This window comes from Elephantulus edwardii, unplaced genomic scaffold (genome assembly GCF_000299155.1).
Source record: "Elephantulus edwardii isolate Elephantulus edwardi_28Jun2011 unplaced genomic scaffold, EleEdw1.0 scaffold00050, whole genome shotgun sequence".
Lineage (NCBI taxonomy): Eukaryota > Metazoa > Chordata > Mammalia > Macroscelidea > Macroscelididae > Elephantulus > Elephantulus edwardii.
The window spans coordinates 10,638,821-10,653,080 of NW_006399800.1; the positions used below are offsets into that span (position 1 = coordinate 10,638,821).

The 14,260-nt window shown below is 40.2% G+C and overlaps 1 protein-coding gene across 2 annotated transcripts in view; it reads right to left on the minus strand.

The window, feature by feature from the left end:
- Positions 1 to 14,260, minus strand: part of LOC102871340 (small conductance calcium-activated potassium channel protein 2-like) — a 258,815-nt gene that overhangs the window by 49,574 nt on the left and 194,981 nt on the right. For both annotated transcript variants that reach the window (XM_006886678.1, XM_006886679.1), the window contains one exon: positions 8,031 to 8,172. In XM_006886678.1, the coding sequence (XP_006886740.1) occupies positions 8,031 to 8,172 (142 nt within the window). The remainder of the gene's footprint in view (positions 1 to 8,030; positions 8,173 to 14,260) is intronic.

Here is a 14,260-nt window from a genome sequence, read left to right on the forward strand (position 1 = left end):
AAAAAAAGGTGCACTTGTTTCAAGCCATGGTCTTTTCAATCACCTGCTATGGATCTTGTAGCTGGACAGTGAATGAGGACAACAGAAGAACTGATGCCTTTGAGTTGTGGTTTTGAAGAAGAGTACTGAATAGCCCATAGACACGCAAAAGAACAAAGAGATATGTCTTAGAGAAAGTGCAGCCAGAGTACTCCTTAAAGGCAAGGATGGTGAAGCCTTGCCTCCATACAGTGAGGATGCTGTTAGGAGATGCTGGCTATTCCTTGGAGAGGAACCTCACACTAAGAAAGATGAAGAGTCAGCAAAAGAGAAGATGACCTTCAACAAGATGGATTGACACAATGACTGCATCTATGGTCTCAGGGACATCAGAGGTGGTAAGGATTGCACAGGATAGAACAGGGTTCAGATCTGTTGTTCACAGGGTCACTATGACTCATATTTGACTCAATGAAACTTAACAACAATGACTTTACAAAGCATAATGCCATTTCTCTAGGAAATAGTCCCACCTGATAACATGCCTAAAGTATGAGGGATGACATTTTTCACTATCCTTACTTCTAAGGAGCATTCTGCCTACACTTCTCTCGAGGCAGATATTTTTGTTTTTCCAAGCAGTTACAAAATATAGGTATTTTTTGCTAACACCATATTCAGTATTATCAGTTCTCTATACATTACCCAATTTTTACATGGCAGGAGACTATTGAAAGTATCACAACTTGGGTCAGGTGCACTTTCATCTCAGAGTGGTGTATCTTTGTTCTTTAATATATCTTTTGCATCAGATATATCCAATGAAATATGTTGTTTGTGTATCTAAACAAAATTAAATCTTGACAACTTCAAGCTTTTTTGTTTGTTACAATGTTGCTTATTACTTCCACTTCCTCTTTTCAAATGTTGAGGTGTAAACCAAAGCTGTACTCTTTGATCTTCATTAGAAGTTCAAGTCTTCTTCCTTTTCAGTACCAAAGTTGTATCACGTGCCTATCATAGGCTGTCAGTGAGCTTTCCTCCAATCCTGATGCTGCACTCTTCTTCATATAGCTCAGCTTCTTCGATTTTTTGCTCTGCATATAGATTAAGTCAAGGAAAAGCTAAAATCTTGATATACACTTTTCTTGATTATAAACCACACAGCTTCTCTTTTTCAAATGACTGCTCCTTGCACACTTTCTACATGAGCATAACTAAATATTGTGGACTTCCTCTTCATTGTAATGGCATCTATAATTGCTATAAATTACAAAGTCAAATATCTCTTTGTAGTCAACAAAATACAAGCAAACACTCTTCTTGTAGTCTTTTCTTTCAGCTTAATCTTATGATTTCTTGAGTGTTACTTCCATGGGTGTTGATTGCACAGCAAATAAAATGAAATCATTGAAAATTCTCATATTTTTTCCATTTTTCATGATCTTCTTTATTGGTCCACTTGTGAAAATTTTTTGTTTTATTGATGTTAAGATATATCCATACTGAATTCTATAGTAATTGTTCTTCTTTAGCAAATATTTCTATTCTTCTTGATTTTGCAGCAAATAAGGTTGTGTCACATGCATAATACAGATTTTGAGGAATCTTCCTCCATTGTAGATGTCACACCTTCATATACTCTAGCTTCTTAAATTATTTTCACAAGGATTGCTTTAAAGTAATAAAGAGCAAGGGTGTCAGTTTAAATACTAAGGTGCATCTAACCGAAGCCATGGAATTTTCAACTTCTTCATATACATTTTTTTTTTTAAAAAAAGGACAACAAATAAGGAAATAAGGAAAGCCAAAGACAAAGTCAATGTCACTGAATTGTGGTGTTGGGGAGGAACAATGAATATACCTTGGCTTGCCAAAAGATCAAATAAATCTGTCTTAGAAGAGGTGCAGCCACGGTGTTCCCTGGAAGCAGAGATGGTGAAACCTCAACTCTTATCCACTGGACAAGTTGTCAGAAGGCACCGTTCTTTGACGTTTCTCTTTGATGCCTTGTCTATTTGGTGTTTGCTAGGCTTCTAGAACGTGTATTTTGTCATGTTTTTTCCATGATACCTGGAAGGGTTTCTTCTAGTATCTCTTCACAATTTTATCCACTTTTGTTTGTCAGTTTGTTTACTCTCCTGTTCTGGAATCCTAATCGGGAATATGTTGTTTTGTTTGAGGTCACCCCACATGATTTTAATGTTTTCTTCATTCTCCTTCTGTCTTCTCTTCTGTTGTTTCATCTTCTTGTATGTTCTCATTAAGGTTCTTCTCTTCTAACTCACTTACTCTCTGCTCCACTTCTTCTATCCTTCTTTGCTTGCCTCCAATCATGTTGCAAATGTCTGCCACCTCAGTTTTGATATTTTGGCTTATATGTCCATGCTTTTCTATTGTTTCTATTATACTGTGTTCATTATATTATCTCAGTCTTGTGATATTCCCCCCCCCCTTTATTATTGTTCTTTACTTTTGGCTTCAACTCTTTCTTCTATCATTTGTAACTTTCTCAGTACCAATTTTTAGAACTCCACCTCTGCATGCATATTTCTTCTACTTCCTGTTTCTGAGGTATCCACTGGGTCCTTGACCTGGTTTGCTTTTGTAGAGGAAAGCTTGTTTTGTTTTTTTATAATATCTGACCTTGTCTGCTGTTTCCCTGACATTATGTGAAATGGATGGGGGTTGTTATCTCCCCGATGAATAGACAAAGCCTCTGAGGGATGCTGGGAGCTTCCCAGTAATCCTGTCCGGTACCTTTCCTTCCCAATTCTCAGAGTCACTACTAGTGGTCTCTGCTAGAAATGTACCTGAGTCTCTTCCTGTAGGTAGGTGGGAGGGGCCTCTTCCACTTAGCCAAAAGGGCTTCTGCAGGAAGCAGAGAACTTCTGGGAAGGGGGCTGCATTCCTCCGGAAATCCTAGAGTCTCAGTCTCAATGTTCCCTGGGTTCCTTGAGGTACCAGTTCTTAGATGTAGACATCATCCTGGGAAAAGGTTAGGGTGAGCAATAGAGAGGAAGACTAACAACAAGAAGATGAACTAACACAGGGATTGTAATGAAGGGTTTAAACACACTGGTACTGTGAAGACAGCACAGAATTAGGCAAGGATTGGATCTGGTGTACTTAGTACTTAGGAGAAGGAGCTTATTCTATGGCATGTGACAAAAAGTCATTCAGTAGTTTACCCACTGTGATGTTAACCTAAAGTTGGCTTTTTTAATCATTACTTTAGCTCCTTCTAGTCTCCAGTTATCTAAGTGCAGGCACACAGTCTTGCAAATCATCAATAGCTGTGGGACTAGGAGAAGGGAGAAATAAGAGAAAGATAAGAGAATGGTGAAAGAAAGAAAAAAAGAAAAAAGGAAGGAAGGAAAGAAGAAAGGAAGAACAGAAGGAAGGAAGGAAGGAAGGAAACAAGCAAAGAAGGAAGGAAGGAGAAGAGAAAAAAGGAAAAAGAGAAAAAAAAGTACGGGTGAGTGAGGGTGCTTGCCACACTAGGAGGTAAGACTTGATGGATAACTGAGCAAGACTTGTTGAGACCCTGGTGATGGTTGTGGAGAGACTGTGACACTGCTATGGAGAAACTGTGACAAGGTGTAACTAGAGCAGCCAAGATAAAGGCCAGTTAAACGTTTTCCTGTGTTTGTTGGGTAATTAAGTAGAAACTGACTTATAATTGCTCTGAGGCAAATCTTGCTGGATGATTGAGGAAATCAGAGGCGTCTTGAATTTGTGCTGCTGAACTGAAACCGGAGCCTGGACTAATTGATGAATTGTGACTTAGGACAGCTGGGCTAAAATTTGGTTTTGCATTGAGTGGTAGTCTGATTCTCCCACTACCCAACTTATTTTTCTAATAAACTCCCTTCTTGGTACCAGTTCTTAGATATAGACATTTAGATATGTGGCACTGTGAGTAAAGTCTGTGAGTTAACAATGAATAAATGAACCTCTTGTTGTTAGTGTGGCTCTGCAGGTACCATGGAGCTGGGCTATGGGCTCTTTATCTGCTTTCTGCTCTGTGGTGGTGAAGGGCTGTGCTATTTTCACTCCCTTTGATCTTTTCAGAGACACATTCACAACACTGTGCGCTATGCCCTGTTTTCTGCTCTCTTATCATCCATAGCATATCATATTAATTTATAATTTTGCAACACAATCTATACAAATAGCACTACCCCATAAGTCCCATCTACTTCTAAGTTCAAAGTTGGGAAGGGTGTACACCAGGAGATGTGTCCTCTCTCCATACCTTTTCAACCAGCATGCAGAACAGATTATCCAGGAGGCTGGGCTCTATGAGGAGAAGTGTGGCGTCACGATTGGTGGAAGATCCATAAACAATCTGCATTATGCAGATGACACAATCCTGCTTGCTGAAACTGAGGAGGACCTGAAGCGCTTGCTGCTGAGAGTCAAGGACTGCAGCCTTCAATATGGATTGAGGCTCAAGGTCAAGAAGACAAAGATTCTCACCACTGGACCAATTGGCAGCATCAGGATGGATGGTGAAGAGATTAAGATTGTTAACAGCTTTAGTCTGCATGGCTCCACAGTCAACACTCTTGGCACCAGTAGCCAGAAAATTAAAAAGTGGATTGCAATGTAAAGTCTGCTGTTAGGGACCACTCCAGGGTACTGAAGAGCAATGGTGTCACTCTGGAGACTAAGGTGCGTCTGAATCAGGCTATGGTCTTTGCAATCACTTGTTATGCATCAGAGAGTTGGACAATGACTAGGGAGGATAGAAGGAGAATTGATACCTTTGAGCTGTGGTGCTGGACAAGAGTATTGAATGTACCATGGACTGCCAAGAAAACAAACAGATTCAGCCTGGAGAGGGTTAAAGCAGGCTGCTCCTTGGAGGCAAGGATTCTGGGGCTTCGTCTGACATACTGTGGATATTCTGTAAGGAGGGAGAGGTCCTTGGAGAGGGACATCATGCTTGGGAGGGTGGAGGGAAAGCGCATGAGGGAAAGACCCTCTATGAAGTGGTTTGATTCAGTGACTGGGGTAATCGGGATGGGTGTGTCAGAAGCAGTGTGATTGGCACAGGATAGAGCAGGGTTTAGGGCTGTTGTACATAGGGTCGCTATGAGTTGCAAGCGACTCAACGGCACATAACAACAATATTTCATACATTTATGATTTAGCTATAACATACTATGAGAGGTTTGGAAGCAGGAGTGGCATCCATTGCCTAAACAACACGCCTCTGGAAACTTTATGAACTTTGATAAATGTCAATAGTTGTAGAGGGGCTTCAGGCCTTATATTCATAGGGTTGCTATGACTTATACTCGACTTGAAGGCATTCAACAACAACAACATCCACAGAATGCTGCAGTGTTGTGCTTTTTATTTCTATTCTGTTCTTTCACTTTGAGAAATGCTGAATGTGGTTTTCTTTCCTTGTCCTCTAACTATTCATTATTAGTATATTTCATTTTAATATAATCTTCTTCAACCACCCTTTGAAATCTGTCCATCTCTCATACGTCATGATGTTTTCCTTTCCATCTAGCTTCTCTATATTCTAGAGCAAGTTTCAGAGTCTCTTCTGAAACGGATTTTGTCTTTTCTGTTTTCTTACTGACTTTAACTTTCTTTATACATAATGTCCTGGCTTATATCCCACAGTTCATCAAGTCTTTCGTCATTAGTGTTCAAAGTGTCAAATTTATTCTTGAAAAAAAAAAAATTTATTCTTGAGATAGTTTCTAAACTACATAGTTGTTACATAGTTCGCCCTCATCTTCTTCTGACTGATACTGAGTTTCTCTACCTCTATCTACAGTTATATTCTACATACCATCTGGCAAAGTTCAGGGATATAGTCACTCTGTTTGCCATTGAAAAAAGCATTTCTAATAAATAATTGTTGTTGATAGGTGCCATCAAGTCAACTACGACTCATATCAACCCTATGAATAACAGATCTGAATCTTGTCTTATCCTGTGCCATCCTCATCATCTCTGATATATTTGAGTCCATTAGTACAGTCACTGTGTCAATCCATTTCAGGAGTCTTCTTTTCTTTCTCTGACCCTTCTTCATCTTTTCCAGCCTGATGTCTTTTCCCAAACACCGGCCGCTCCTGACAACATGCTGGAAGTTTGTGATATGAACTTAAATTCATGTGAGGTGAACTTTCACCATTCTTGCTTGTAAGGAGCACTCGGGTTGCAATTTATCCCAGACAGATTTTCTTGATCTTTTAGCAGTCTATGGAATGTCCAGCACTCTTCTCTAATACCATAATCCAAAGGCATTCTTAGTCACTGTCTACCTTTCAGATGTATAGGATGCAAATGAAAAGACCATGGCTTGGATCAGGTGCATCTTAGACTTTAAACTGACAATGTTGCTGTTTAGTACTTTGGGGAGACCCTTGACAACAGATTTGCCCAATGCAACACGTATTTTGATTTCTTGATTGTTACTATCATGGGTGTTGATTGTAGAGCCAAGTAAAATAAAATCATTGATAGTTTCAATCTTTTCTCCATCTGTGTTGCTTTTTGGACCAGTGGTGAGTATTTCTGTTTCCCTGAGATGAGATGTAGTCCATACTTAAGGCTGTTTTCTTTGATTTTCTGCAGCAAGCATTTCAAATTTTGTACACTTTCAGTAAGCAAGGCTGGGCCATTTCCACAACACAGGTTATTAATGAGTCTTCCTCCAATCTTGAGGTCACATTCTTCTTCATATAATCCAGCTTCCTAAATGATTTGTTCAACATACAGACTGAATAGGTATGGAGAAAGGATATTACCTTGATGCATACCTCTCCTGATTTTAAACCATACAGTGCTTCCTTGTTCTGTTTTAAAAACTTCTCCTTGGTCTATGTATTGTTTTCATATTAGCATGATTAAGTGGTCAGGAATTCCCATTATTCTCAATGTCAGCCATAATGTGTTATGATTCACACAGTTAAAGGCGATTGCACAGTCACTGTTGTTGTTAGGTACCATCAAGTCAAGTATTATTCGGAGTCACTAAAACACAGATAAACATCTTTCTGCTATTCTTTGCTTTCAGCCCAAATCCCTTTAACACTAGAAATATTATCTCTCATTCTATGGCCTTTTCTAAATCCAGCTTGAATTTCTGGCTGTTATCTGTCAATGTACTGTTCTAGTCATTTTTCAATAATCTTCAGCAAGATTTTCCTTGTATGTGATATTAATGATGCTTTTTAACAAGCTCCACATTCTGTTGGATCACCTTTTTTGAGAATGGGAACAAATATGGATTTCTTCTAGTCAGTTGGTTAAGTAACTATCTTCCAAATTTCTTAAGTCATTAGTTGCTTTTGTAACCAAGGCCATATTCTCTAACTACTGTTTTCTTTGCCTTCCCCTAACTTCTGCATTGCAATTGCCATACTCTACTATACCATACTTCCTGTCATAGAGTAAGCCTGACTAATAAAGACACTGAAGGGCAGAGCAGGAAATCCATAGTGATTCCAACGCTGTCAATCTTGCAAATGAAGATTTGAAAATCTTGTAAAAGAAGCTGACTGGTTGATATGTCTCCTGTAGAGTAATTGGTAGGTTCCAACCTCCAACCTTTTAACAGCTGAATGCTTACTTTATAGAGATCATCAGGCTTCCTTTCAAATCACCAGTGATTATCAATACAACTTGCTATATCTTAATATATGCTACTAGACTTCACAATTTACAGATGAAGAAACTAAATTCATAGATGACAAGTTTGCTCAACTTCACTCAGCCAGAAGGTAGTAAAACTCAATATTCAAACAAATGGCTTCTTGGGTCTATAAACAATGTTCTAAGGTAAAATCTGTTACTCAGTGGCTAGGGCACAAAGATGCCAGGTTGTTTTTCAATGAGCAATCTAACAGCAAAATGCCTTAAATGGAACTATGCAGAGAAAAGAATTAAGATAATAATTTTTTGGTGTTTTACTAATTTCATGCTATGGATAGCACAATTAGCATGCAATGAACAAGGGCCGAGTACATTCAATGCTTTCTTGAGAGTGAGTAAATGAGAAGCAAGAAGTCACTTACCATAATTCCAGTAAGCAAACAAACACCTTTCCCACAATATGTGTTAGGTACCATGTCACCATAACCAATGGAGAGAAAAGTTATGGATATCAACCACATGGCTCCAAGGAAGTTGCTAGTAACATCCTGTTGATCATGGTACCTGAAAAATAACAAAACATAACCAGACCTTTTTAATTAATCTATGGTTCAGGTAACTAAGGGCAGTTTGATCTAATTAAACAAACTCGCCAAGCATATCTAGAAATGGCTCTATTTTCAATGCTCAGGAGAAGCTTTCAAAGTTCATTATCATAAAGATTCCATTCTAAATAATATAAAGACACAAGAACATGCCTTAATTTTGAAAGTAAGTCTGAAACAGCAACTTTAAAATATGACAATAGATTGTCTCCTTGGTGTCAGAAGATATGCATCTTTATCTTTGTTCACTCCACCACACCATGTTTCATCACTCCTTGAGGTCCAACTATGGCGTGAGATTTATGGGATAACATGCACTTCCCCAGTCTTGGGCTACACCGTGTTATCAGCCTGTTCCCTCAGCTTAGACTCTCTCTAGTCACTCCTCTCTCTCAATGGAGTACTTTCGAATCATTATTGGAAGACATGTAGGTGGGGGCCTTTTCTACTTTTCTCCCTAGTGCCTTGCCCTTCCCTAGCATCCTGAAGCCCTCTAGCACAGGACTGTTGTACAAAATATGTCTACTTGTATGTCCGACATCAATCACTCTCCCTGAAAGAAGAAATGGAACCTTTGATCACACAGTCCCTAACCACACTGTGCTTGACAAAAACTGACTTCGCAGTTGCGCCCAAGCTGTTTATATTGAAAGAGTGAGAAAGAGAGGATTTATTCTGATTATTCTTTCAGTTGTCAAGGCTTTGAGATGAGAGTTTATACATAATTAGATCTGCTACAATATTTTTTTACTACAATTACTAGAAATAATGGCCTTTCATCCTTTATGTATCCACCCTGCACACACCACAGAGACCACGTGAGTTGCTACCCTAAGGAGTTGCTATAGGAAGAGTTTTGTGTACCTGTGGGCAGAGAGAAGCCCTGGATCTCAAAGGCAGTCAGGACCAGGCTTGGATTTCCACAGGCCTTCTTTCCTGCAAGGACATTCTCTGCTCTCAGAAATCACTCATTCTTACCTCGCTTCTTTTCTTCAAAACTACAAAGCCTGCTATAAGCACCTGGGATGCAGCTGGTTGATACTTATTCAATCCTACCTTTCAAAACTAGATTTGTGCAGACACAACCATAGTCCCAAAGGCCCAGATTTGATCCCACAGAACCCATACCCTGGTCTAGAACATTTTCTGCCATTCCCATCCTCCTCACCTACTATGTGGGTTTCCCTCATCTCATGCTTAAGCTCTTTCTTCCTATCTAAAAGTACAGGTGTTCTACAATATCAGTAAGTCTTCTGTCTTTGGAGATACAGGCAACCTATGCTGAAACTTCTGTGTATTTATGTTCATTCTCAACGGAAGCTAACAAACAGTGCTCTCTGCTACTTGAGCCCACATGTATGTAACTGCAAACATGACAACCTGGAGGCCCTCTCTCCAGAATGAATGGGCCTTGACACTGTTGCCAAACATTTGCTGTGGTCAATATTTACTGCTGGCATTCCAGAAAAATTATGAAAACAAAACATAAACACATAAAGCCAAGCAAAGGCTTTCCCCCTAAGAAACAGTGTTATATAATGTATATATACAGATATGGTTTTATAATTCTCACTATAACTTTAGTGGTTGCTCTGAGAGTCCATTGTTAATATGTGATAGGACTTCTATGGAAGAGTGTGGGTTTTAATACAAACAAATACTTTCTCCTTAGTAGTAAGTTTTAGGAATGCAGCCTTTAGTATAAATTGCATCTCAATGTTAAGAAAACACAGAATCTTACGACTAGACAGATAGACACTATCATGGTAGATGGAGAGGAGATTGAAACTGTCAAATGTATCATCTTGCTTGGGTTCACAATTAACACCATTGGTACCAGTAGTCAGGAATTAAAGAGACACTGGGAAAATCTACAATTAGGGATCACCATCAGACCAATCGGTAGCATCAGGATGGATGGTGAAGAGATTGAGAGTGTTCACAGCTTCAGTTTGCTTGGCTCCACGGTCAACACTCTTGGCACCAGTAGCCAGGAAATAAAAAAAATGTATTGCGATGGGAAAGTCTGCGGTCAGGGACCTCTCTAAAGTACTCAAGAGCAACGGTGTCTCTCTGGAGACTAAGGTCCGCCTGCTACAGGCCATGGTTTTTGCAATCACCTGTTATGCATCAGAGAGTTGGACAATGACTAGGGAGGATAGAAGGAGAATTGACGCCTTTGAGCTGTGGTGCTGGAGAAGAGTATTGAATGTACCTTGGACTGCCAAGAAAACAAACAGATGCATCCTAGAGAGGGTTAAACCAGGCTGCTCCTTGGAGGCAAGGATTCTGGGGCTTCGTCTGACATATTTTGGACATGTTGTAAGGAGAGACAGGTCTTTAGAGAGGGACATCATGCTGGGTAGAGTAGAGGGACAGCGCAGGAGGGGAAGACCCTCTATGAGGTGGTTTGATTCAGTGACTGGGGTAATCGGGATGGGTGTGTCAGTGGCAATGAGAGTGGCACAGGATAGAGCAGGGTTTAGGGCTGTTGTACAAAGGGTCACTATGAGTCACAAATGACTCGATGGCACATAACAACAACAACAACCAAATCACTGAGGAGAAAGGATGTCAGTTTAAGGACTAAGATACATCTGATTCAAGTCATAGTCTTTCTGATCACTTGACTCTGAGAGCTGCTGTTTCTCTTGTTTATTTATTTTAATGAAAGTTTACAGAGACTTAGGGTTTCCATTCATTTACTGTTGCACTTTTCTCCCTGCCCACCCCCTCCCCCCATTCACTCTTCTCATTGAAATGTAAAAGAAAAACTCATTGTTATTCAATCCCTCCCCCAAGTTCACTGTACTCTACAGCCTTCATTCTGGACTCCTGTCATGACAATAATACCCAATCATATATCCTTTTTAAACAGTTCTCTCCCTCATCTGTTTCAATGCAGTATACATCATTCATCCCCTTCTTTTCTGTCTTTCCTCAAGCCCGATGTCAGTCCCGTTTTACAACAGTGGCCCTTCTTAAAGAGGAACATGATGCTAAGAAGGATAGAGGGTTGGTGAAGCAGAGGAAGACCTTCAACGAGGTGGATTGACATGGTGACTGCTATAGTTGGCTCTTGTGTATTGGGAAATGTGATGATAGCACAAGATAGGACAGGGATCAGATCCACTCTTCATAGTGTCACTATGAGTCATACTCGACAAGCCAACAACAAGAAGATTTTCCAACAAGAAGACTTTTTATGTATTAAAGTATATATTAAGGGTGAAAATGTAAGTAATATAAATGTACCCCATGTGACTAGTGCCAATAGCTCGCAAATGTATCAGAACTCTGTGTACATTCTGCTTTGTTAAACAATTTTCAACTGAAAAATTGAATAGGAAATTAACTCTCTTGCTCACCTGTACCAAATAAATCACACCTATGCCAAGATAATATTTTCTGTTTTAGTCAAATGCTTGGTGAGCCATATCATACAGCGAGTCACGCCTAATATCAGGTCTGTGTTATAATAGAAAACTTACTTCTGCTGTTATTGTTAGGTGTGATTGAGTCAAGTGCGACTCATAGCAACCCTATAGGAATTACCTGAACCCTGTTCTATCCTGTGCCATCCTCATACCCAAGAGCCCGTTGCAGCAGTCACCATGTCAATCCACCAGTTTGAAGGCCTTTCTCTCCTTCACCATCCCTCCATCCTTCCCAGCATCACGTCCCTCTCCAAGGAATAGCACCTCCTAGCAACATGCCCAAACTATGTGAGGCAAAGCGTCATCATTCTTGCCTCCAAAGAGCACTCCAGTTATACCCTCGCCAATACATATGTTTGTTCTCTTGGCCATCCATGGGATGCTTAGTGCTCTTCTCCAACACCACAGCTCAAAGGCATAATTCTTCTTCTGTCATCCTTATTCATTGTCCAGTTCTCAGATACATGGCAAGTGATCAGAAGGATCACAGGCTGAATGAGACCTCAAATTGACTTCATTACTACTCAATAATTCAGAGAGGTCCCTCACTGTAGCCTTTCTCAACGCAATTCATCTGATGTTCTGACTGTTGGTATCAAGATCATTAATTGGGGGTCCAAGTAAGATGAAGTTGTTGACAGTTTCAATTTCTTCTCCCTCCACCATGATGTTGTCTACTGGTCCAGTGGTAAGAATCTTTGTTTACTTGATACTGAGACGCAATCCATATTGAAGGCTGTATTCCTTCATCTTTTGCAACATGTGCTTCAAGTCTTCCTCGCTTTCAGCAAGTAAGGTTGTGTCATATGCATAACACAGGTTTTTGATGAGTCTCCCTCCAATCCTGATGCCACACTCTTCTTCATAGAGCCCAGCTTCTCAAATAATTTATTCAGGTTTGTCCTGGAGAGGGTGCAGCCAGAGTGTTCCCTGGAGTCAAGGATTCTGAAGCTTCGTCTGACATATTTTGGGCATGTTGCAAGGAGGAACTGGTCCTTGGAAAGGGACATCATGTTTGGCAGAGTGGAGGGGAAGCAAAGGAGAGGAAGACCTTTGGTGAGATGGATCGATTCTGTGACTGGAGCGGTGGGAATAAGTGCATTTGAGATGGCTAGGTTGGCACAGGATAGAACAGCATTTAGAGCTCTTGTACATAGAGTCACTATGAATTGCAAGCGACTCGATGGCACATAACAACAACAACATACAGACTGAATAGGTATGGAGAGAGAATACAACCCTGACACACTCCCTTCTTAATTTTAAACCATATAGTGTTTCCCCATTCTCTTGGCACAACAGCCTCCTGGTCCAGGTATCTTCTTACTTAGCTGAAATCGTCCCATCCTTTATCTGCTCTAGCACTATCGCTTTTTTGCTGTGTCACCTCCAACTAAAGGAGATCCTCTGTGCAATATAACAGCACTGCCCAGCTGTACACCCTCGTCACCATTCTTGTTAATACTTTAGTCCACTGTTGCAGGCGCTGTACTACACAGTGCCTTACCACTCAAGGGGTCTGTCTTCTAACACTTTAATAGACAATATTCCATAATTCACACAGTTTTCAGTGACAATTTGATTTCCACACATTCTGTTCATTTTGTTATAGTCTGGAAACATCACTAAAATGTATTCACAATGAGTGATCTTGCTAACATTTGAAATAGAGTGGCACAGTTTCCCGTATCCCATGAACATGAAAACCACCAGAATATAACAAAGGTGATAAATGGATGGTGGACTATCTGCTGTTGCTGTTATTATTGTTGTTATGTGCTACTGAGTCGACTACAATTCACACAAACAATGGCTCTGAACCTTGCCCTATCCTGATCAATTCTCACTATCTCTGGCACACCTGACCCCATTGCCACAGTCACTGTGTCCATCCATTTCATCCAGCGTCTTTCTTTCTGGCACTGATCCTCCACTCTTCCTGACAACAGGACCAAAGCATGTTTAAATCAAGTTTCAAAGTCCTTGGCTCCAAGGAGCAATCTGGTTTCACCCTCTCCAGGACAGACCTGTTTGTCCTTTGGCAGTCCATGGTGTGTGCTCAATACTCTTTACCAGCACCATAACCCATAACTCAAAGGTCTCAATTATTTTTCTGTCATCTTTTGTCATTATCCAGCTCTCAGAGGCATATTAAGTAACTAAGAGAACCCTGGTTTTGATCAGGTGCACCTTAGTCTTCAGACTGACATCGTTATCTCTAAAACTCTGGAGAGGTCCTTGAAAGCAGATTTTACTAATGCAACTCATCTTTTGATTTCCTGACTGCTGGAGCCAAGGGTGTTTATTGTGGATCCAAGCAAAATAAAATAGTTAACAACTTTAATCTTTTCTGCATCTATCAGTGGTGAGGATTTTTATTTTCTTGATGTTGAGATGCAATCCACATTGAAGTCTGCAGTCTTTGATCTTCTGGAGCGAGCACTTCAAGTCTCCTCAGTTTCAGTGAGCAAGTATCATGCAGGTCGTTGATGAGTCTTTCTCTGATTCTGATGCCACATTCCTTCTTCAAAAAGCCCAGCTACTCAAATGATCTGTTCCTTATAAAAACTGGAAAGGTATGGAGAAAGGATATAGCACTGACCTACACCT